The sequence below is a fragment of the Pseudochaenichthys georgianus genome, chromosome 8, assembly GCF_902827115.2.
Source record: "Pseudochaenichthys georgianus chromosome 8, fPseGeo1.2, whole genome shotgun sequence".
Classification (NCBI taxonomy): domain Eukaryota; kingdom Metazoa; phylum Chordata; class Actinopteri; order Perciformes; family Channichthyidae; genus Pseudochaenichthys; species Pseudochaenichthys georgianus.
Window position 1 is genome coordinate 9,940,265 of NC_047510.2, and position 24,483 is coordinate 9,964,747.

At 44.7% G+C, this 24,483-nt stretch overlaps 1 protein-coding gene across 1 annotated transcript in view; it reads left to right on the top strand.

Moving 5' to 3' along the window:
- LOC117451091 (myosin heavy chain, fast skeletal muscle-like) overlaps positions 1-24,483 on the top strand; it is a 40,058-nt gene that overhangs the window by 9,368 nt on the left and 6,207 nt on the right. Inside the window, exons 15-35 of the mRNA XM_071203970.1 lie at positions 402-490; positions 568-655; positions 774-891; positions 977-1,100; positions 6,048-6,184; positions 6,261-6,522; positions 6,603-6,845; positions 7,444-7,620; positions 7,697-7,842; positions 8,803-8,893; positions 8,978-9,367; positions 10,694-10,820; positions 11,133-11,251; positions 11,333-11,520; positions 11,980-12,163; positions 12,702-12,867; positions 12,951-13,075; positions 13,766-14,074; positions 14,157-14,360; positions 14,480-14,605; positions 24,125-24,295. Coding sequence (XP_071060071.1) covers positions 402-490; positions 568-655; positions 774-891; positions 977-1,100; positions 6,048-6,184; positions 6,261-6,522; positions 6,603-6,845; positions 7,444-7,620; positions 7,697-7,842; positions 8,803-8,893; positions 8,978-9,367; positions 10,694-10,820; positions 11,133-11,251; positions 11,333-11,520; positions 11,980-12,163; positions 12,702-12,867; positions 12,951-13,075; positions 13,766-14,074; positions 14,157-14,360; positions 14,480-14,605; positions 24,125-24,295 — 3,584 coding nt within the window. The remainder of the gene's footprint in view (positions 1-401; positions 491-567; positions 656-773; positions 892-976; positions 1,101-6,047; positions 6,185-6,260; positions 6,523-6,602; positions 6,846-7,443; positions 7,621-7,696; positions 7,843-8,802; positions 8,894-8,977; positions 9,368-10,693; positions 10,821-11,132; positions 11,252-11,332; positions 11,521-11,979; positions 12,164-12,701; positions 12,868-12,950; positions 13,076-13,765; positions 14,075-14,156; positions 14,361-14,479; positions 14,606-24,124; positions 24,296-24,483) is intronic.

Consider the following 24,483-nt stretch of genomic DNA (forward strand, 5'->3'; position numbering starts at 1 on the left):
GGAGGTGTCGGCGTTCTGGCGATTTACTCGGAAGGCTTGGGGGACTGGCTTCAGTAGAAGCTGCTGGGACTCCCAGCAGCTTCTACTGAAGCCAGTCCCCAACTCCGGGGACTTCCGGCCGGGGACTTCGGGTAGCAGTATAAGCCTACGCCGTGAAGTTGTTTGCGGCCTGCCAGTAAACCCAAAGCAGAAGAAGAACAAGAAGAAGAAGAAGAAGAAGAAGTGACGTCAGCGGCTTCATTTGCGTAATCTTCCCTCAGGGACTTATTCCGGTGTGAATACGATCTGCTCTTTAGTTCCATGGGGGAACTAAGTGCTGAGAACTAAGTGCTGGGAACTAAGTACGGCAAAGTACTTGGTGTGAAAGCGTATACCAACAAAATCTTATGTCTTCTTTGTAGAATCAGGTGGAGATGCTGCCGGCAAAACTGCAAAGAAAGGTGCAAAGAAGAAGGGTGGCTCATTTCAGACGGTGTCTGCTGTTTTCAGGGTACAACATTTATAAAACACTGTCCTGATACAACTTTCTTGTTCGGTTAAGATCTAATGACAATTGATCAACTGTAGGAAAATCTCGGAAAACTCATGACCAACTTGAGGAGCACCCATCCTCACTTTGTGCGTTGCCTGATTCCAAATGAGGTTAAAACACCAGGTACAGATTTTCAAGAAATTGTATATCCACAAATTCCTAAGGCTGTTGTTTGGTACACTGAAAAATGAAAACCATGATATTGAGATATGCTCCTAGTGTAATGTCCACTTCATTGTAGGTATCACGGACAATCATCTGGTCATCCACCAGTTGCGCTGTAATGGCGTTCTGGAGGGCATCAGGATCTGCAGGAAGGGATTCCCCAGCAGGATCATTTATTCTGACTTCAAGCAGAGGTCAGCATCGATTTCTACCTGAAAAAACAACATAAGGAAAACAAATACAGTTTCTGAAATATATATTTTATCCAATTTTGAACAGATACAAAATCCTGAATGCCAGTGCCTTTCCCGAGGGACAGTTCATTGACGGAAAGAAGGCTTCTGAGAAGCTTCTTGGTTCAATTGACGTTGACCACACTCAGTACAGATTTGGGGCTACAAAGGTACGTGTCAGATGCTTCATAAGGTTAACATTAGACAAACAATTTGTTTCCCTTATTTTGGTAATATTTCTCTCAACCACTGCATTGTCTCTTAAAGCTCCCATGTCACGCTTTTCCGGTTATTCCCGTCCCCTTGTGCGTTATGAAGGTTTTTCTGCATGTAAACGGTCTGCAGAGTCAAAAACCCTCAAAGTACACCATGTAGCGAGTAAAACTCTAACACAGAGAAGACCTGTCTATGCTGCCCCAGAACGCCTCGTTGGAGATTTCTCTTTTTCCATTTGTTTCTTCCGGGAACCGCATGCCGTCATGCGGTTCCCGGAACCAAAATGGACCAATCCGCGGAGCTCCTCACACACCAGGATCCCTTGGCGTCACTATCAAACGCAGTGGGGGGACCTTTAGCGTACATTTTCAACTCCATTGACTTGCATAGAGCTCCCTGGTTGGTAATAGACGAGTTGGGATCACGGAGAAATGCTCTCCGCAGACCCATTCTCACAGCGTTTATAAACCTTTTTCTTGCTCAATATCAAGCCACACATACTGTTTTTACTTCGGCTGTGAGTGTTTGTGTGTGCTCAAGATGAGTTTTGCGCTGTCTCGCTGTATCGCCGACCTGGAAACCACACCAGTAAGCCAGCTCACTGAGCGGCGAGCCTCGCAACGTCCCGACCAATCAGAGCACACTGGGCTCACAGGGAGGGGAGGGGGGGCAGGAGCTCCAACAAGCCGTTTAGGACAGAGAATGAATACCGGTGAATACACATACTTTACAGAGATGCTGTATGAGAAACCAATGTGAGTTTGGAAAATTGCACAATATAAATCTATGTTAGTATACCTCAACAATGGAATTATGATCAGTAGAAATGGTCATGACATGGGACCTTTAACCTCTTCTACACCGCACCCCCGATACCGGGGGGGAAAACGCGTCATCTGCAGGAAACAGCGTCTGAGGGCATCTTAATATTCAATAAACTATGAATGTTTTATATTCATGTAACGGGAAGAAACTCAGCTAACTGATCATTTTTATTTATTTGAAAAAAAACACAAAGCTAGCGCTGAGCCTATGAATTAGCCACGAGCAAAAAATGCTAACGGGGTGTCGCACAGAAACTCACTCATAACACCCTTATTACTTATCGTAGCTGCACATCCAACCCATCGATCTGATCGTGAGATGACACAGAATTGATGGATACATACATTATAATAATAATAATTTATATACCTTTCACGAAACCCAAGGACGCTTTACAATGGGAAGTAAAAAAAAAAGTTAAAAAAAAAGAGTAATAATAATCATCCATGATAAGAACTCGCAAAGCTATTAACAAGAACAGACATCAGAACATGTGGCGCTAGGTAGCTAGAAACAGCAACATGGCTCAACTTGGTCGTTGTCTGGTCAATAGTGGTTTTCAATGGCATTAAAACGATAAAAACGCTGCTGAAGTTAATCCATAGGTTAATCCAGGGGGGGAATTAAATTAAGTTTTCCGCACTCTCGCGGCAATATCTCCGCAATGGAGCGAGCTTACATTTCACTTTCGATTTTCACTTTTGATTTTCATGGTATAGCCCAGCGCAACACCTTCGTCAAACATGTTGCCACTTGTTTGTACCATTTTCAGGCGATTTGTAATCTGTTCTAGAAAAATGATGTGTTTTTTAGGATTTCAAGAATCGTATAAAACAAACAATGGATGTTTTTTATGAACATTTATCCATGCTGAAAGTAGATTTAGATGTGTTAGGAGTGAGATAAAGATTATTATCTAATATATGCATCCAATGAAGCATTGTATGTAGTCTGTTGATGATCAGAGGCTGTTTTTGGGGCTGCATAAACGTTTCTTTATTTTTGTTTTGTAGGCAGACCATGCAGGCCTCAGAGAGGGTGCGTTCACACCTGCCTTGTATAGTCCGGTTGAATCGAACCCTGGTGCGTTTAGCCGCTTGGTGCGGTTCATTTGGGTCGGTGTGAACGCAGTCCAACACCTCTTAAGTGAACTAAACAACCAGACTCTGGTCCGCTAAAATAGGTGGTCTCGGAGCGCTTGCTTGCGAACTCTGGAGCGGTTCATTGCTGGTGTGAACGCAGTCCGCACCAAAACATAGGAAGCACAGTATTTACGTGTCACAAGAACGCGAATATCTTCAAAAATATTTAGCGAAAGATAATCCATAAGCAATAAACCTGCTTTCCCGTTTCCAGAGAGATAGGTTCACTCTGATGCAAACCTGCATGCGCAAAGCCCCCACCTTTTTTTTTACGATGTGTGTGTATGGGGAAATTCCCCTGTCAATCACCAAAATCGACCAATGGTGTCACGGATGAGTGAAGGAAGCAGGACCCAAATGCAGATAACCTTTGAGAAACCCTTTATTTCAAGGATAAATGATATATACAGAACAGAACACTCTCCGGTGAACTCCGTCACCAACAACAATGACCCAACACTGAACACAGACAGACAAGACTAATACAAGAAGGGGTAATCATGACAACGAGAAACAGCCGGGCGGAAAACACAAGGACAACAGGTGAACACAATCGGGTAATCAGGGAGGGAAACAGACAGAAAGCAGACAGGCAGGAAACGGGGTGAACACTTAACACAATAAGACAGGAAACCCAAAGACAAGAAAAACACCAACACAGACAAAACTACAAACGTGACATAACATGTGAATTGTGACAAATGGGTTCCAGAGAAACGGTAAAAACGGCCATTTCCACCCAAATCACCTCAGAGGTGGAGTTGTTTTTGCTCAACCTCTCTAAAAAGGTAAAATGTCACTTGTTTTGCATCAATCTTGATACAGGGTTCTTATTATATGTTGTAAAAGTAAAAAATAATTTTTGGACGGACACTATAATTTACAGTTTTTTACTATGTTCAATCAGAATTGTCTTTAAAATAAAAAATATCTATATTGATTCTGACTTTTCTACATCCAACTCACAGGTTTATCATTACTTTGAGAAAAAAGATTATTAATTTAACCCTTTTAGAAGGGAAGATATGGTCATTTGTTCTGGGAATGTCATTTTCGAGCCTGAGACCTTAATAACAGGCTCAGGGCTTAACAGGTTAACTATAAGAGTACAAATAGGAAATCATTGGTGAGTCCAAGACATCAATGGATTCTTCTGACAAAACGAAAATATATTGTGGATAGGATCAGAAATAAGTGGACATTGGTTCTTATATTGTTTTCTGCATGACGCCTATTCATTGCGTTTAATGGACTGATGGCACATTACTCATGGCCAGGCCCTCCCATTTGACATTCCTGCCCTCCCCCAATAAACATGTTTTTTTTTAAATTATAAATAAATGGTGAACTTTTATACTACGATGTATAGTCAGATAGTAACTAAAACAGATTGCAGGCTACGTCAAATAAATGCATGTGTCTGTTTTGATTTGTGATTCGTCCACATTTAGACCAATCACAGCGTCACACTCTGCCTATTCTGGATTTGTTTATTATTTATTGTGCATTCTGTAGACTCCCATTTCTGTTTGAATTACAAAATGGACATCAGAAATTGGCTTAAAAGGTCTAAGGATTTATTAAAACGAAATAGCGATGAAAGAACTGCAGCCGATGCAGCTGCTGGCGACCCTGCACCTGCCGTTGCAGCAGCACGCCTTAATGTCACAAGCTTGACCTCGGCAAACCCGGGGCTGAGTTAGCGAGCCCAATCCTTGACTCATCAAGGCGGCCGCCGCCAACGCAGTCCTCCGATGCACAGGTCCTTGTGCCCCTACCATTACCACCTGCGTTGCAACACCCTGTACCACACCCGCCAGCATCATCCTCCTCCTCCTCCTCCTCCTCCTCCTCCTCCTCCTCCTCCTCCTCCTCCTCCTCCTCCTCCTCCTCCTCCTCCGTGCCGGTGCCTCCACTACAGACGCTACCTTGCAGCACATCAACAGGTAGGCCTACTATTGGGCCAGCAACCGCTCAAAGACCAACAGCCCCAGATGATCTTGGGGTTAATAAACCCAACCAGGTGAAACTGGATCGTTATCCAGGGAGATTGTTTTCAGGAGAGAAGCGCACTTTTGCCACTGCATGGTACAACAACAGACCATGGCTTGAATATTCATTAAAAGCAGACGCAGCCTTTTGTTTCCCCTGTAGACAGTTTAAAGTAAATACGTCTTCATCTGATGCGGCTTTTACTGTCAAAGGTTTTTGCGACTGGAAACACGCATTACAGACTGATAAAGGACTGCTAAGGCATGCCGCATCAAAAGAACACATTTCATGTGAGAGTTTGTGGAGAGAGAGAGAGATACGCGAGGAAACAAATAAGGAAATTAGTACTTTGGTGCAGATCAGCTGGCACGGAACCGTTATTACGTGTCAGCTGTCGTTGATATTATAGCTTTTTTAGCTGTCAACCAACTCCCTCTCAGAGGTGACCACGATGCACTCCACAGCATGTCCGAGTCAGGCAGTGGGCTCTTCCTATCGCTGTTTATGTATACGCTGCACAAAGATGCAGAGTTGGCCAAAATAATGGAAAGCATTCCCCACAGAGCAACATACACCTCTCACGATATGCAAAATGCCATAATAGAACTAACAGCAGTTCATCGTCTCCATCTCTACTATGTCTCTCAGAGTGCAAAGATGAGGAAGCTGCCATCCTTAACCAGTGTGCCTTGCTCGTGATTTACCAGTGTTTGTGCCGCCACGCACACAATGTTTCAAAAGTGGTTTCTATGTTGCCATTTATTTGTGTATGTATTTGCGATAAGTGTGCGTCTTTACGCAATGCTGTTGGCCTTGCTGTTTGATATTGTGCCGCAGGCCGCAGCACGTGACAGTTTTGTGTGCCCTCCCATGAAAATCATATGCCCTCCCTTTAGATTTGTTCTGGCGCCGGGTCTGACATTACTACACTCATTGTTGCAGGTCTTCTTTAAAGCGGGCTTACTCGGCACTCTGGAGGAGCTGCGAGATGAAAAGCTGGTCTCTCTCGTGACCCAGACTCAAGCAGTGTGTCGTGGGTATCTCATGAGAAAAGAAACCTCTGACCTATTTGCTCAAAAGTAAGGTCAACACCATAAAATGCTCTTTTACAATGATAGTATCAAACCAAAGCGACTAAAAACTATTATCTTACAGAGACTGCGTCTGGATTCTGCAGTATAACTTGCGCTCGTTCATGAATGTGAAACACTGGCCGTGGATGAAGCTGTTCTTTCAAATCAAGCCGCTTCTAAAGAGTGCAGGGACCGAAAAGGAGATGGTGAACATGAAAGAGGACTTTGTCAAAAACAAAGATGACCTCGTAAAGTCGGAGACCAAGAGGAAGGACATGGAAGAGAAGATGGTTTATCTTTTGCAGGAGAAAAATAACCTCCTTCTGCAATTACAATCTGTGAGTGTCAACGCAAGTAAAAGCCACTAATCTCCATCAAATCATCTCAACAATCAAATGTAACCGTTATTCTTTATTTTTCCTAGGACTCAGAAAATATTTGCGATGCAGAGGAGAAATGCGAAGGCTTGATCAAAAGCAAAATCCAGCTGGATGCCAAACTCAAAGAGGTGACCGAGAGACTGGAGGACGAGGAGGAGATGAACGCTGAGCTGACCGCCAAGAAGCGAAAGCTCGAAGACGAATGCTCTGAACTCAAGAAGGACATTGAAGACCTGGAGACGACTCTGGCTAAAGTGGAGAAGGAGAAACATGCCACAGAGAACAAGGTTTGGGATTTCTCTGGTAATGTTTGATGGAATATCTCCTTATATGGAGCCGAGTATCCCTGAAAAACGTTGCATTTCTATAGAAATGTATCGCTGTGAGTTTAGGTGTTGTCCAATGAACAACAGATGGGATTTTTGTGAAGACAGAGCTACCAAGTTGCACTTTATAAATCTCTTTGTATTTTTGCAAATAACCACCAACAACAAAACACTGGTACAAAGAGAGTTTACATTGTAATAATAATAATTAATTTGTTTCATTAAACTACATTCAGCTACAGCTATTTAAAAATAAAATGTTATTCAGGTTGTATTTTTAATAAGTATAGTTTACAGTGTTATTTATTTTGTTGTTATTATACAAAGTTATTATTTGTTATAGATGCAACCACATTTAGATTAAAGGTACACATTTAACCTTTTCACCTTTACAAAATTCAAAAGGCCATACATTAGTGGTCAAGACTGTTTTTAAAATGATATTCCTTTTACTAAGCCCTATTTTTCATGATCACACTTGTTATTCTCTGGCATTGGGAGAAATGTGAGTGCTGCGTAATTCATGTTTATTCTTCATATTTAATACTACCTATTGCAGGTTAAAAACCTGGTGGAGGAGCTGGCTGGTCATGAGGAAAACATTGGCACACTGACCAAAGAGAAGAGAGCACTTCAGGAGGCTCATCAACAAGCACTGGATGATCTTCAGGCAGAGGAAGACAAAGTCAACTCTCTGACCAAAGCTAAAGCCAAGCTGAAGACGCAAGTGGATGATGTGAGTTATTGTAGACAATAATACAATTACGGTGTTACTAGATATCTTAATTAACTTTGTACAATTTGCTTCAAAGCTGGAGGGTTCACTGGAGCAAGAAAAGAAGGTCCGCATGGACCTGGAGAGAGGCAAGAGGAAGCTCGAGGGGGATCTGGAAATTACTCAAGAATCCCTAATGGACCTGGAAAATGACAAACAACAATCTGAGGAGAAGATTAAGAAGTGAGTTCAAACTGACAGCTCCCAGTTTGTGTTTGAGAGGCAGACACCCTCACATTTGAGTGTATGCTAGAGACCTTCCTCTTCAAAAACGACTGAGCTTTGGCCATTAGAATAAATAAAACTGTGAAATGATATTCTCATGGGGGATAAAAGCGTCATCTAAATGAAAGGCAACACATGATAACGTTTATAACAAGAGGCTGGTTCAAGGCAAGCCTGACTCAGCCCCTAGTTTTTATTGTATGCTGGCTTAAGCTACATTCACACATGTTGCTTCAGCCACATAGGTAATTTTTGCGCATAGGTAAGTGTTACAACCTTACTTAAGGCTGGAAACAAAGAGGGAGGCCACACAGAGTTAAATGCCAATCAGATGTTTATTTAACAGTTTAACATAAAATACCTCCGAGTAATTGTGTATGTAAGAATAAGACTGTCAGCAGTGTGTGGATGTGTGGAAGTGTGCTGTAAGCATGTTGGATGGTGCATCAAACCAAACACAGGTGGTAGGCTGAGGTAGCTGCAGCAGGCCAGGATCAGAATCAGAGAGTGAACCTTCCAGCTGGGCAAGCCTTTATGCCTTCTTGAGGCTCCGCCTCTAGATGGGCGGGCACAAACAGGACGACACTCCCAGTACCTGCCAGAGGACAGCAAGGCACGGAGCACAGACAGGCAGAAGGGGGGAGGGGTCGTCACAGTAAGGCTTCAGGAAAGGAATAATGGAAAACCGTTAATTGTACTTTTGTTTAATTATATTGGATCATGGAAATAAAGGGAACAAAACGACTCTTGCCCGGTCTTGTATCATTTACCCCTGTGTAAGATTCTCCAACTGGTGCCTCAGCAGTTTTATGTTAGTTAATTATCTGTTTTATTTCTTTATGATTTTGGCTGCTACAGGCTGTATATAAATATAATTGGATTTGATTGATGACATCTCATATCTTCTTTTCCTTGCAGAAAAGAGTTTGAGAACAACCAGCTGCTCAGAAAAATTGCAGACGAGCAAATGATTAATAACCAGCTTCAGAAGAAGATGAAGGAGCTCAATGTAATAAAACTCACATAAAAGTAATGCATTCATTTGACTAATAACTACCCTAATGCTATGCATGCTGTATTTCTTTATTTTAAGGCTCATATTGAAGAGCTGGAAGAAGAAGTCGAGGCCGAGCGAGCTGTCCGGGCGAAGATCGAGAAGCAGAGGTCCGATCTCTCGAGGGAGCTAGAGGAGATCAGCGAGAGGCTGGAGGAGGCCGGGGGGACCACAGCCCTGCAGATCGAGATGAACAAGAAGCGGGAGGCAGAGTTCATCAAGCTGCGGCGGGACCTGGAGGAGGCCACGCTGCACCACGAGGCCACCACCGCCACGCTGCGCAAGAAGCAGGCGGACAGCATGGCCGAGCAGGGAGAGCAGAACGACAACCTCCAGAGGATCAAACAGAAGCTGGAGAAGGAGAAGAGTGAGATGAAGATGGAGATCGACGATTTGTCCGTTAATATGGAAACTGTTGCGAAAACTAAGGTGATTTTGTTAAAGGTCACCTATTAAGCAAAAGCTACACATCGACATGTGTCCCCTCTGTGTAGAGAGATTCTGAAAGTTTCAGGAACAAAGATTCTCTCTCTTTTTGTCCTGATCCATTTATATAAAAACCTGACAGAGAATGAACTGATCAGATTTTGGCCACTTTATGATGTCATAACGATTTGTTGGGTTGTGTAACCATTAGCCAATAACCAACCAAGGTAACCCCCCCCCCCACCTTATCACCTGAATCTCCTCAGAGGGGCGTGGGGAGTGGCTCCTTATTTTCATCTAAAGTAACAGACAGAGAATCAGCACTTTGGAAACAGGGCTGAAACAGAGGGGATTATGGGTAATGCTACAATGCATGATCTGTTTGGTATTTCGAGGCAAACACTTCAGAGACATGTTTTGTATATCTGAGACCTATAATATATTGATGAAAAACAGTATAATAGGGGATAATAACAGCAATGTCTCATAATCAATAAGATCCTCATATGGTTGTAGCTTTGTCCTGTGACAACCACGGATCTCTTAAAGTAAACTTTTCATGACTTTCTCAGAAAAACAGCAGACCTCAGCCTTGTGATGATGTGTTTTCCAGCTGATCCAAGAGGATTTTTAAAGACTGAAATGCTCATTTAAATTAAATGTTTGCAATGCATAAAAGAACACTTCTTCCTTCAGTTTATCAAAATTAGCACTTTGGGGATATGTGGTGTTCACTGTACAGAGAAAGGATGACAAACTGTAATCTGAAAAGTAACTAAAGTTGTCAAACAAATGTAGAGCAGAAAAACATTTACGTCTTATGGAGTAGTAGAAATGAGTATGAAACGAAACAACTTAAAGGTGGGGTTGGTAATTCACTTCAGGAAGACTTTTTGTTATATTCCATGGAATGCTCTTAACGTCCCGATAGCAATGAATATATTAAATGCTTTGACAATAAATACATTAAAAAATGTAATCTGTGGAAGCCGTAGCGCTGTAAAAAGCACAACCAATCATTTTAGCCGGGCCGGCTAAAATAATTGGATGGCCTACCTGCCTGTCAGCCTTCCATTTGTGCAGAAATGTATCTCGTGCCCTCATTGGTCATGTGCGCGTTCGTGTGTGTTGGAGGAGGGGCTCTGTCAGGAAGTGGAAGATTTTTTCCGGTTGTGTACTTTCAGATTCTAGCGCACTCGAGCTGGTTTCTCCAAAATTACATACCCCACCTTTAAGTAACGTACTAGTACCTCAAAAGTGTAACTCATTACGAATACTCACCTACATACATAATACAGTGCGTAATGTACAACCTTTACACATTTGTAGGTGAACCTGGAGAAGACCTGTCGCTCACTTGAAGATCAACGTATGGAGCTAAAGACAAAGAATGACGAGAACTTGCGGCAAATGTCCGATCTAAACAATCAGAGGGCTCGTTTCCAAACTGAGAATGGTATGGTATTTTTCTCCTTTTAAAAAAAAGTGATGTAGAGGAAGTATTCAGATCCACACTGTGAACAACATCAGTTATGATGTAAGAGTGAAGTAAAAGTCCTGCATTGATAAAGTGACTTTAGTAAAAGTACGTAGTCTGAAAGAATGTAGGCTGTTCAAAGCACTAATGTTGTGTTTGAGTTGGAGCTCACTCTGAACTTTTACCTAATGAGAATGTTAAATTAAGTTGTACTTATCTGCAGTACTTAGGTCAAAGTAATTCATTTCCTTACACCATTGGTTTGTATTGAAAGAAACGTTGTTTTTTTAGCTGAATATTCCCGACAGATGGAAGAAAGAGAGAGTGTCATCTCGCAGCTGACTAGAGGAAAGCAGGGATTCACCACGATGCTCGACGAGTTAAAGAGACAGGTGGAGGAGGAAACAAAGGTCAGTAAAGGTTTGGTAACACTTTTCTGCTTTACTTTGCTTCTTTTACTCATTAAATGTGTTTTTTCCCCTTCTTTCTAGGCTAAAAACGCTCTGGCTCACAGCGTGCAGTCGGCCCGGCACGACTGCGACCTCCTGAGGGAGGAGGAGCAGGAGGCCAGAGCCGAGCTGCAGCGCTGCCTGTCCAAAGCCAACAGCGAGGTGGCGCTGTGGAGGAACAAATACGAGACGGACGCCATCCAACGCACCGAGGAGCTGGAAGAGGCCAAGTAATCATCAGTTAGACTCAAACATCAAACAGTCTCTAATAGATAGGATAGCTCTAAAGGAGCTCAATTTACAGGATATTTCTTTATTCGTTTTTCACATTCAAAAGTACATTTTCTTTCTACTGAATATTTTGCAATTCCACAAGGCTTTCTTTTGTTTTACATTGTTTGGGAAATTCAATTTGTCTCGATGTGTACCAGCAACATGGAAATACATATATATGTTTTTAAATATATTAAAAACTGACTGACTATTTGAATATATTGCAATAGTAATATATTATATTTATCACTGGTGTTTTATGACATTTCCAAGGAAAACAAGACTTAATTACAGACACATTCATCAATTCACTGATATCTGTCATATTGGCTGCATTCTAGCACTCACTTAATCTTTTTGTACATAACAAATGTCGCCTTTTAAACTTTTAAACATAGTGGTTACATTTTTGACAGGAAAAAGCTTGTTCAGCGTCTCCAAGAGGCCGAAGAGAAAATCGAGGCGGTGAATTCAAAGTGGGCCTCTCTGGAGAAAACCAAGCAGAGACTCCAGAACGAGATGGAGGACCTCATGGTGGACGTGGAGCGGTCCAACAGCGTGGCAGCCACCCTCGACAAGAAGCAGAGGAACTTTGACAAGGTATTAGCATTTATTAATACCACATCAATGTCATAAAACACATCATTAATAATGAATAACTAATAGTATGGTACTGACACGTTTTCTGGATCTGTATTTGGATTTAAGTCTGGGCATGTATATTTATATTGGAATTTTGGACTTTCTTTTACCGAATATTTATTGTCAGTGACATTTTTGTGATTTCAAAGCTTTAAATTGATAGAATATAGGCATATAATGAATTTTATATTTTTAATTTAGACTGCACTTTGTATCCCTCCTGTCTTTTATTTAATTTTTTATCTTTAGCTAATCTGAGTTTATGACATTGTTCTTTCAATATTTGAGTAACATTTCAATTATATTTACTACTTTCAAAGTGAAGGTGCTACCTTATTTTTCAAGTTGTGCAGTATCTGTTTATCATAAACCTTTGACAAAAAGTATCTTCTATATATTCTATCCATTTATCCATCTTATATTCTCAACATTTGGAAAAAGACACATTTATGGTGAAAAGACTACTTTCTACCAGCTAATGTTTCACTGAATTCAGATCGTGGCCGAGTGGAAGCAGAAGTACGAGGAGTCCCAGGCGGAGCTGGAGAGCGCTCAGAAGGAGTCTCGATCTCTGAGCAACGAACTCTTCAAACTGAAGAACTCCTACGTAGAAGCGCTGGATCATCTGGAGGCCATGAAGAGGGAGAATAAAAACCTGCAACGTGAGTCAAGTCTCACTGTGAGAAAAGAGCAGCTTATGTTGTTCGGAACATTTTAAAAATCTTTAATTCTGTTTTGATCACAGAGGAGATCTCTGACTTCACGGAGCAAATAGGGAAGAGCGGGAAGACGGTCCACGAGTTGGAGAAGTTCAAGAAGCAGGTGGAGACGGAAAAATATGACATGCAGACTTCTCTGGATGAAGCTGAGGTATCAATGATCACAAACATTAAATACGTCTCAAGCATTGGTGAAGTACAGAGGGGGAATTTAACTAAGTTTTCACTTAAGTAGAATTTTAACGTCCTTGCCACTTTCTTCTTATACTCAACTACATTCCTTGGTTAAATATTGTACTTTTACACATATGTCTGTCAGTTTAATTTACTTCACAAATTAAGATTTTTGCACATTTTTGATAATCTTTGAATTCCTGAATGGTTCCAACTTCTCAAATGTAAACATTTCCTGGTTTTCCTTCAAATATTGGAAATATTTTCATTTTATTATATTCAATTCATCTCATTACCTTGATTTCACTTCATCTTAAAGATATATATAATACTTTGAAAAAAATATAAAACTTTATTTTCTGACTTTACAGGTTGACATTTCTTATCCTCTTCATGTCCTGTGAAAACCAAGTATCTCCAGATGATTTTGAATATTTTATGATAAACTGAAGTGTTGAACATTATTTTAAACTAATTAAAATCTCTTGGATCAGCTGGGTAATGAATCGTCACAAAGCTGAAAATAGGGCTAGCGTCAAAGCTACAAACGTATGACAATGTTATAGAATAAGATACATTTCCATAGATCCAACTGACCAACAGTATATAAAAGAGTAAAATACTTCCCCCAGCCCCGTGTAAGAACCAACTGATGTTGTTTTCAAAGGCCTCCCTGGAGCAAGACGAGTCAAAGATCCTGCGTGCGCAGATGGAGCTGAACCAGGTGAAGGCTGAGGTGGACAGGAAGGTGGCGGAGAAAGACGAGGACATGGACCAGCTGAGGAGGAATAGCCAGAGACTGATGGAGTCCATGCAGACCACTCTGGACGCCGAGGTGCGGAGCAGGAACGACGCGCTGAGGGTGAAGAAGAAGATGGATGGGGACCTGAACGAGATGGAATTCCAGCTGAGTCATTCTAACAGGCAGGCTGCCGAGTCACAGAAACAGCTGAGGAACGTCCAGGGGCAACTCAAGGTACAGCAAGATATAAAGCAAAAACCAGATCCGGTTTAGACAATCGCTTAGGCATGTGAATCTAATCTAAACGCATTTCTAGGACGCTCAGATCCACCTGGATGATTCCATCAGAGGGCAGGACGACATGAAGGAGCAGGTGGGCATGATGGAGCGCAGGACGGCTCTGATGCAGACCGAGGTGGAGGAGCTCCGAGCGCTCGTGGATCAAATGCAGCGGAGCCGCAAAATATCTGAGCAGGAGCTGGTGGACGCCAGCGAGCGAGCAGGACTGCTACACACTCAGGTAGGTGGTTTATGAGTATCAAACATATTGGAATAAACCCCTTTTTACATCCAGGCATCACACTGGTCGAATACAACCTTTGATCCTGCTGTATTTAAGTCTCTTTTTATCTTTTGCAGAACACCAGTCTTCTTAACACCAAGAAGAAGCTGGAGGCGGATATAACGCAGTTTCACGGAGAGATAGAGGAAGCCGTTCAGGAGGCGAGGAACGCAGAGGAGAAGGCCAAGAAAGCCTTCACTGATGTGAGTGCATTCAGACACTCACTATTTAGCTCATGAACATTTCTCAAATGTTTGTTTTCATTCTTAGGATACTTTCAGGTGGAGGACATTTGTATGAACAGTTCAAAACATACTTTAAAGCGAATTCTTAGATTTTGTTCTAGTTAAATGTCTGACTTTCAGAGGTTGATTTCCATTAGATTTAAGATAAAGTCCTGCCTGACAAAAAAGGTTAACAAAAAGTGCTTTTAACTGCTGTTCAGTAAGCTATTTCCCTTATCTGCTGACACACACTTTTCTGTTTTTTCTACAATGTTTCTTGTGATTTTTTTCTTCATTATGTTTCGGTCTAATAACTTGCCATCATTACTATAGAGTTGTATTATTTTTCTTATATTTATATTGAGTTCTCTGTAAGACGTGTCATTTTAATACCATTATTTGATTACATTATAGGTGGAGCTTTAAATAAATCAGTGGGTTTTCTGTCTCTTCCTGTACGATATATAATGTATCTGTGTTGTAGGAGCCATGATCGCTGTTGATTGGTTGGCTTGGGTCACATGGGTATGGGTGGCACTCATTATAATCCTGTTCACCTGTGTGAGGTGTGAGTGTGTGGAAGAGAGGGTGACACGGGGCCGTTGTACTTTTTTGTTGACCGCAAAACTACAATTGCTTGGATTATAACAATGTATAGTCTGATCACCGAGTTGTTTAATTAAACTACCATACTACGAAACAGATTCTCAGATCTCAGCGAGTACTTTTTTTAGCGTGTCATACAACAGCAAACAGGCCCGGCCTCAGCCTCTCAGCGATTTAGGTTGTTTCCTGCTGTCGCTACATTTTGTCAACAAAAAAAACAACAAGCACAAAAGACGTAAGGCGATCATCATCAAACAGCGCATGGATTAAGGATCTACTGGATGAGAATGGAGATATGGAAATAATTCACTGAGGTAAAAGCACTGGCTGTTAATAGAGACTGCAGTTTGGAAGCCGCATTCAATGCGGATCACAGCCAGGTAAGCCTTACCGCTGCATGTGCACATATTCACAGCTGTGTATCTCTGTATAACTCCGCTCTGTCGCATGGCCGTCAATGGACAATCGCGCTGCTCTGTTGATGTGGAAATGTGATGCTTTGAAGGAATTGTCTTCCGATCTTTGAGTGTGTTGCAATCAAACGAATGCACTGAGGAAGCTTGAATAATCTAACGGAGAAAATGAGTCAATAAATGTTGACGTTGAAGGTGTTGAAATTGACTATGGGAAAAGAGAACGCACACTCACTGCGAAGGCGATGTAAATAACATCGAAAAACTTTAACGGGAACGTAAAACCAGTGTGAACAAAATAAAAGCACTCATACCAGAAATAAAAGGACACATGAGAGAAAGGGGAAATGCCTCACGTGTGAAATTAATTCAACTGGGTGAAAAAGCCATTATTTCACATGAAATGTTGATTCCTTTACTCCCAGAGGATGAACTGAAGAAACAAGAGGAATGGTTTGCCAGTATCTTGGAATACAGTGAAAGCTTTCAGAGGGACATTAAACAGTGGTTAAAGGAGCCACAAGAGGATTTTACCACAATAACTGCTGCTGTGCTGGATATTCCAACTACAGATGACATGCAAGAGGATGTACAACCAAGTGACAGTGTGTCAAACGTGGAAATCAGAAGAAGAGCAGCCCGATCACAAAATTCTGCTTTGGGGAAAAAGTCTGCAACTTCTACTGCTTCGTCTGCATGCCGTAAAACAGAGGCTGACTTGGCAGCTTTAATGGCAAGAAATAAACTATTAAAGGACAAACATGAACTGGAGGAAGAGGAGGAGCAAATTAGGAGCACATTTCAGATGGAGGAGGAACACATTAGGAGCAGAAAGGAGTAACTTCAGATGGAGGAGGATATTGCAGCACATGTGGCTAAATTAGATGTGTTGCAAACAGGGAGCATCCTAAGTGGGAAAAGTTCAAAAACAAGGCATTCGGATGGAATGAACTCTTACATCGAACAAAGAAACATTAAACCACAAGTCCTCTACACTGCTAAGGACAATATAAATACTAGGCTAGCAATGACTTCTTGGAGCCAACAACACGGCCAAATAAGAACATTTCACCTTGGTTCCTTTCCTCAGAGCCAGTATCCCAGAAAAATCCACTTTGAAAACACAAATGAATTATGGAGATAGCTTGAACGCAAGTGAAGATCACAACAACATACTGGGCATTATGAGAAAACAAAATGAAATAACCACACTGTTAATACAACAGCAATGCCTTTCATCCTTGCCAAAGAGAGAGATTCCAGTTCTCATTCATAACACTCCGTTCGATGTCTCACTATGGGATGCGCCTCATCGCGGAACAAACGGAAGCATCAATCTCATTACGCCAATCCTGATTGGCTGGTGATCTTGACGTCACCGTCAGGGAATCCACCCCCTCTAAGTAGCTTGCGCTACGTCGCATGCGTCATTCAAACACCTCTTCTCGCTTCAGAGCACATCTCTATGGTAGCCGGGCTAGCTTAACAGTCCAGAGACTGAACCCAAATCTATATTTCGGTCGACGGGCGCTCGCCGGCTACCCTTCCTGCTTCGCAAGAAGACTGCTAATACTAACACACCAGTTAGTATTATAATTGACCTCGTCGTTTCTTCCTCGGGAATTAAGGTACGGTTTTGATTTTTTCAAGCTAGCAACACACCTGTTGCTCGCTTGCTTTCCCTCACTACCGACACCACGGTAGCGAGGACGCCGTTTCTTTTTCCCTCACAGAGGAGGAAAAGATTAAAAGAAATATTAACACACCAGTTAATATTCTTTGAGAAAAAAGATCTACACCGTTCTTTTTTTTCAGGTTACCTGTTACGAGCGGGTCCTCTCCACGCGACGAACAAGATGGACGCCTCTCTCCCTCACACCAGAGGAGTCAGGAACTCGGAGGCTCTACGGCTGCGGGTTGAAAATATCAGGCACATACTCACACCAGGTCTGCTCATCCTGCCTCGGACTGGAACACGCCCAGGAGGCTATTGACAACCCCGGCTCGTGCGAGCATTGTGCCCGCTTCACCGTAAAGAGCCTCCGCCGACGGTTAGCCTGCCAAGCTAGCTTGTCGGGACAGGACCCCCTCATGTCCGTTGATTTGCTGGCTGGCAATCAAGACGCGGGGGCGTCCGCCGCAAAGAGATTGAGCCCTGCGCTGTGTCGGTCTGGGGCTCATCAACAGCGGCAGCTGCGGAACCGGAGTCCCGCGCCGTGTCAGGCTGGGACCCGGTGGCGGCAAGAAACGCGGGAACGGAGCCCCACGTTTTACCAAGCTGGGGCTCCCGGCTGGACCTCACCATGGTTTCGCCCGCGGAGGATGTCCTGGAATCGGATTATATGGAGGACGAAGAGGATGCCTCTGAGTTCCTCCTGTCTGATTTGGATGAGTAAGAAGACGATATCTTCGTGTCATCGGCTCAGGCTGAAAAGCCGGGAGCGATGGCTGCTCTCCCGGGCGATAGCACACCAGCTTCGCCCTGTCTGAGCATGGACCTGCAGGCCGTGTGTCAGCGTGCCGCGTCCAGACTAGACATCCCGTGGCCCGAAATGGCCAAGGAGACCTCCAGGTCCCGTTACGAGGGGAAACATTTTCCCCAAGCAACGAGGACAAAGTGGCAACTCCTTCCGGTCTTCCCGGAGATGTTGGATGAGGTGTCGGTCTCGTGGAGAGACCGGCCCTTTAGCAACAAGGCTCCAATCCAGGGTGCCTCCGAGAGGCTCGGCCTGCTTCGCATACCGCCTATGGAACCGCTGGTGGCAGCCCACCACCTACCGAGGCTGGTCCCGTCACCAAGCAGGAATCCCATGCTGCCAGCGAAGGCGGACCGATTCCAGTCGACCATGACTGAACGGTCCTACAGAGCCGCAGCGTTGTCCGCCAGGGCTCTCAACGTTTCCTCGCTGCTAACCGCATACCAAGCGGAGCTCTGCGAGGATCTGTCAAGCAATCCTGGACCGGCCGCTCTGGATGAGATGGCCGCGGTCACAGACATTTGTCTCCGTGTCCAACGCTGCGCTGTCCAGGCCACGGGCAAGGTAATGGGGATCATGGTGGTGCAGGAAAGAGCTAGATGGCTCAACCTCCCAGACCGGGAAAAGGAGGATGTGCTTGACATGCCCATCGTTCCCAAGGGGATTTTCGGCTCCGCTCTCGCCTCCATGCAGAGGAGATGCGAGTCGAAAAAGAAGGAGGACGAGGCCCTCCACCTCTGCCTCCCTCGAAGGGTCCAGCCGCTGCCTTCACAGCGGCAGTCCTTCGCCCAAGCTGCCTCGAACCCTGCTCGGTTCAAAAATACCTAAACAGCAGAGTTCGCAGCCCGCCCCGAGTCCCCAGCCCAGGCAGGAGACGAGGGCGAGTTGGCCTAGAAAATCTCCGGTCCCGGCTGCAGCCCAGGCACAGCCGACCCAGAATTTCGGCCAGCAGTCGAGGAAGAAGAAGCGAGCGGCGTGACAGTCCCTCCTTCTCTCCTCTGTGACAGAGCTGGAAGTCCACGGTTCCCCAGCTCTAGATGTGTTCCCGCCGCCTCGAGAGATGCCTCAACACCATCCTCAAGTCTGCAAAAACACATGTCACAAGTTTGTTGTTGTTTTTAGAAACACGCATCCAGGCTTCAGGCCAAGGGCGCAGCTCCAAAAAATGAAAAGAAAAACAATAAACAGTCAGTCAACTGTTCCCCTTCTGAGAGCAGCTACGGCCTCTCTCAAAAGGCGGATTATAGACTGGTCTGTGAAGGCACCACCGTCACGCGCATGCGCAGTGCCGGCTGGGGCTGTGAAGGCACCACCGTCACGCGCATGTGCAGTGCCGGCTGGGGTTGTGAAAGCACCACCGTCACGCGCATGCGCAGTGTCGGTGGGGATTGTCGAAATGGAGTACCACCGTGTTCAGACACTAGAGGGCCCCATAACACAAAAAATAGAGACTCAGAGGGTAAGACACGTGACATCTCCGCTGGCTCTAAGGAGCATACAGTGGAAGATGCTCACAACATCTGCTTGGGTTTTCAAGACGGTAACACGGGGCTACAGACTCCAACGCTGTCACCCCCCCTCGCTTCTCGGGCATTCTGTATTCACAAGCCCGAGGAGAGTCAGCCCATATTCTAGAGAGAGAGATCCTCTCACTTCTAGAAAAGAGGGCTATATCTATAGTACCCGCCGAGCAGAGTCAGAGCGGCTTTTTTTCCAAGTATTTCCTCGTTCCCAAACGGGGAGGGAACAGAATTCGGCCAATACTAGATTTGAGGGTTCTGAACAAATATCTAAAAAGATACAAATTCAGAATGCTCACTCACACATCTCTGCTGCGTCTCGTGCGACAAAACGACTGGTTTACATCAGTCGACCTGAAAGATGCGTATTTCCACATCCCAGTATATTATCCACACAGGAAATATCTGAGGTCGCATTTCTGGGGATCTGTTACGAATACAGAGTACTTCCCTTCGGTCTGTCTCTCAGTCCAAGGGTGTTTGTACGATGTACGGAAGCCGCGATAGCCCCGTTAAGACAACAGGGTATTCGCCTGGCGACCTACCTAGACGACTGGCTGCTTCTCGCACAGTCGGAGCAGGAGGCTGTTACGCAGACAAATGTCCTCGTAAAGCACCTGCTCAACCTGGGTTTCATAATAAACACAGAGAAGAGCATGTTGTGTCCAGCACAGACTGTACTCTTCCTGGGTTTACACCTGAACTCGGTGCCCTTTTCAGCTCGCTTGTCAGCGGAAAGAGTGAAAGCTTTCAGAACTTGTCTCGCTCATTTCCAGCTGCGCAAACATGTTCTCTTCAGATCATGCCTGCGGTTACTGGGGCTCATGGCGTCAGCCATCCTGGTCGTACGACTGGGACGCTTACACATGAGGGAGTTTCAGCGCTGGGTAGCCGCCCTAAAACTAAACCCCGCGTGTCATGGCGCGCGGAGAGTAATGGTTACTGTGAAATGCGTAATGGCACTGCGCCACTGGCTGCACCCGACTTTTCTAGTACTGGGCGTGCCTACGGGTGCTGTCCTTTCACGGAAGGTGGTCACCACGGACGCATGTCTGACAGGCTGGGGAGGTATTTACGAAGGTCGTCTGGTGAGGGGTCTCTGGAGCAGAGACCTCCAGCGGGCGCACATAAATTACCTGGAGCTTTTAGCGGTGTTCCTCACCCTAAAACGCTTTCTGCCTTTTCTCAGAGGACATCATGTCCTCGTGAGGACAGACAATACGACCACAATATCGTATATAAACCGCCAAGGGGGTTTGCGTTCTCTCCAGTTACACATGCTGGCACGCAAACTGATCTTATGGAGCGGCAGACGTCTCCTCTCTCTGAGAGCGACGCACGTACCAGGAGTGATGAACCTCGGGGCGGATCTACTGTCCAGAGGTGCACCACTATATGCAGACTGGAATCTACATCGTAAGATTGTGAGTCAGCTGTGGGTGCTTTACGGCAGAGCCGCGGTAGATCTGTTCGCATCGAAAGAAAATGCTCAATGTCAGCTGTTCTTTTCAATGCGCGATTTAAACGCACCGTTAGGCGTGGACGAGCTCGCGCTCGTTTGGCCTCCGGGCCTTCTGTACGCGTTCCCACCCCTGGCTCTGATACCCCCAACTCTGGCCAGAGTGAGGGAACAACGCCACACACTTATCCTGATAGCTCCGCACTGGCCTGCAATGTACTGGCTGGCGGAGATATATCAGCTGCTGTGCGGGCAGCCATGGCAGCTCCCACTACGCAGGGACATACTGTCTCAGGCGGGGGGGACGACGATCTTTCACCCACACCCAGAGCGCTTGGCACTATGGGCCTGGCCCGTGAGTGGTACAATCTGAATACAGTGGGACTCCCTCAGAAGGTGATAAACACTATTCAGAGTGCGAGAGCTTCCTCCACCAGGTCTCTCTATGACTGTAAGTGGAGGGTGTTTGAGGAGTGGTGCCTTCAAAAAGGGCACATCTCTTTTCAATGTCCTGTCGGGGTGATTTTATCATTTCTACAGGACTTGATTGATAAACACAGAGCTTTCTCTACGATCAAAGTGTACCTGGCTGCTATTGCTAAAGCCTAAGGTGGTTGGTTCATGTACCCCAATTGACATTGAGGCATTTCCTCCGCCGCTGTGTTCCTCCGGGGAACAGCAGCCGGATTTGCTGTGTCCAGTCCGTGCTTTACGCACCTATATGGACAGATCAAAAGAGTTTCGTCATAATGACCAACTCTTTGTGTCCTGGGCTAACCCTCAGAAGGGCAAGCCTATTACTAAGCAATGGTTCTCCCACTGGATTGTGGAGGCAATTGCTTTGGCCTATACAAGTCAGGGTTTGCAGGCACCTTCGGGTCTGCGTGCTCTTTCGACTCGTGGTCTGGCTACATCCTGGGCTTTGCTCAAGGGTGTTTCCATCCAAGACATTTGTGCAGCGGCGAGCTGGTCCTCGCCGCTCACTTTTATCCGCTTTTACAGGCTAGACGTCTCTGCTCCTTGTGTGGCAGTGCTGGGCACCTTGTTGAGTCAGAGCTCTACCTGTTAAGTTCTGGTTGGTTTGGTGAATTTCGAGATAAGCTCGTCTGGCAATACGGGAGCTACAATATCCCATAGTGAGACATTGAACGGTGTGTTATGAACCAGACGGCCCTCCTTGCTATGGTGAAGCGAGAAGAGGTGCTTATTTTGAATGACGCTGCGTCGTAGCGCAAGCTACTTATAGGGGGTGGATTCCCTGACGCTGACGTGAAGATGAAGCAAGACACAATGCTGTTCAAGCCAAGAATACATCAGAGCTATCAGTGGACAGCGCACTGGTTTCAAGTGGCCTTACAGGGGCTGGTGATGACAATTGTAAACTTCCCATAGTTCCAGTGCAAGTCAAGTCAACGAAGGGCAGCAAGATTGTCACCACCTATGCTTTTTTGGACCCAGGAAGTACAGCAGTGTTTTGTACTGAGGATTTGATGCACGAGCTCGGCCTAACTGGAAAGAAGGCGCAGATTAGTTTACGAACCATGGGCCAAGAAAGGGTCGTAAATAGCCATATTGTGTTCGGACTAGAAGTGGCTGGCTTAAAAAATGACAATTTATTTGAACTGCCACAAAGCTACACCCAAGAGTGCATGCCTGCCAGCAGTGGGAACATTCCTAGACAAGCGGACCTACAGAGATGGCCTCATCTGAAAAATGTTAATTTGCCTGAAATAAATGCAGGGATTGGACTGTTGATAGGAACCAATGTTGCTAAGGCCTTGGAACCATTGGAAGTCATATGCAGTGTGGATGATGGACCCTATGCAAGCAGGACAATCCTGGGCTGGACAGTGAATGGACCACTAGAAGGAGTGAGTGGGAATGCAATGGACTTTGACAAACCAGAAGTATCTGTGAACAGAATCTCAGTTGTGAATTTGGATGGACCTTGGCAACAGCAGTTCAGCGCAGACTTCCCTGAATGCAGATTGGAGGAACAAGCTGGAATGTCAAGAGAGGATCTCAAGTTTAAGAAGTTTGCAAAGAGAGTGTTTTTTCAGCAAGAGTCGAAGAGGAAGTGTAAAAAGAAAAGTTTTAAAGATGAGAAGAAGCCTCATCTCAAATCCCAACAAAAGCCCTCTCCTTCAACGGCTGCTCAGAAAGGCCCCCGCTGCAAACAAAGAAATGGAGAACAGGATGAAGTGGACCAACGTGCTCTACAAGGCCGAAGGACTCAAAATCAAAGACAACGAGGACATGCTGAGCTCCTCGTTGAAGGAGTGGGGCGATCAAAGCAAGAATATCGTGGAGAAGATGCAGAAACGGCAGGAAGAGACGGAAGAACATCCGACATCAGTGACATATTTTCCACAGTATTGACTCTTTTCGACTGACAGACTTAAATGACACTAAGGATTATCTTTAACTGAGCCAAGGTGGTGGTACCTTTTGGCCTAACTGACTTGTGACTCGTACACAGAAAAGAAGAAGAAAACTACACATACATGAACTGCAACTGCATGGACTTGATTACTAAGTTATAATTGTCACATGTCTCCCATTTGAATTGTTAGTAATTATTATGTATACTATCCTAATAATTAGAGGCTGGTGTGTAGGAGCCATGATCGCTGTTGATTGGTTGGCTTGGGTCACATGGGTATGGGTGGCACTCATTATAATCCTGTTCACCTGTGTGAGGTGTGAGTGTGTGGAAGAGAGGGTGACACGGGGCCGTTGTACTTTTTTGTTGACCGCAAGACTACAATTGCTTGGATTATAAAAATGTATATGTCTGATCACCGAGTTGTTCAATTAAACTACCATACTACGAAACAGATTCACAGATCTCAGCGAGTACTTTTTTTAGCGTGTCATACAACAGCAAACAGGCCGGCCTCAGCCTCTCAGCGACTTAGTTTGTTTCCTGCTGTCGCTACATGTGTTATGTTTGTGTATTTATAATAGAGCAAATAAAGAGCCTGTGCTGAATAAATGCTTTGCTCTTATTCGGGCACCTGCAGGCGGCCATGATGGCGGAGGAGCTGAGGAAGGAGCAGGACACCAGCGCTCACCTGGAGAGGATGAAGAAGAACCTGGAGGTGACGGTGAAGGATCAGCAGCACCGCTTAGACGAGGCGGAGAACCTGGCCATGAAGGGCGGGAAGAAACAGCTCCAGAAACTGGAAGCAAGGGTATGTCTCATGTTTCTGCTTCCACATTAGAGATTCATAGAAATAATAATAATAATAATAAAAAAAGGTTTTAAGGTTTGTAATCTGCACCAGAATTGACATGATGGTAGATCAGAGAATATCCAGTCTCTCTTCAAGGACAAATTGTGCTTTTATGCTAAATTTATTGCAGTGTGACTAAGAACAAT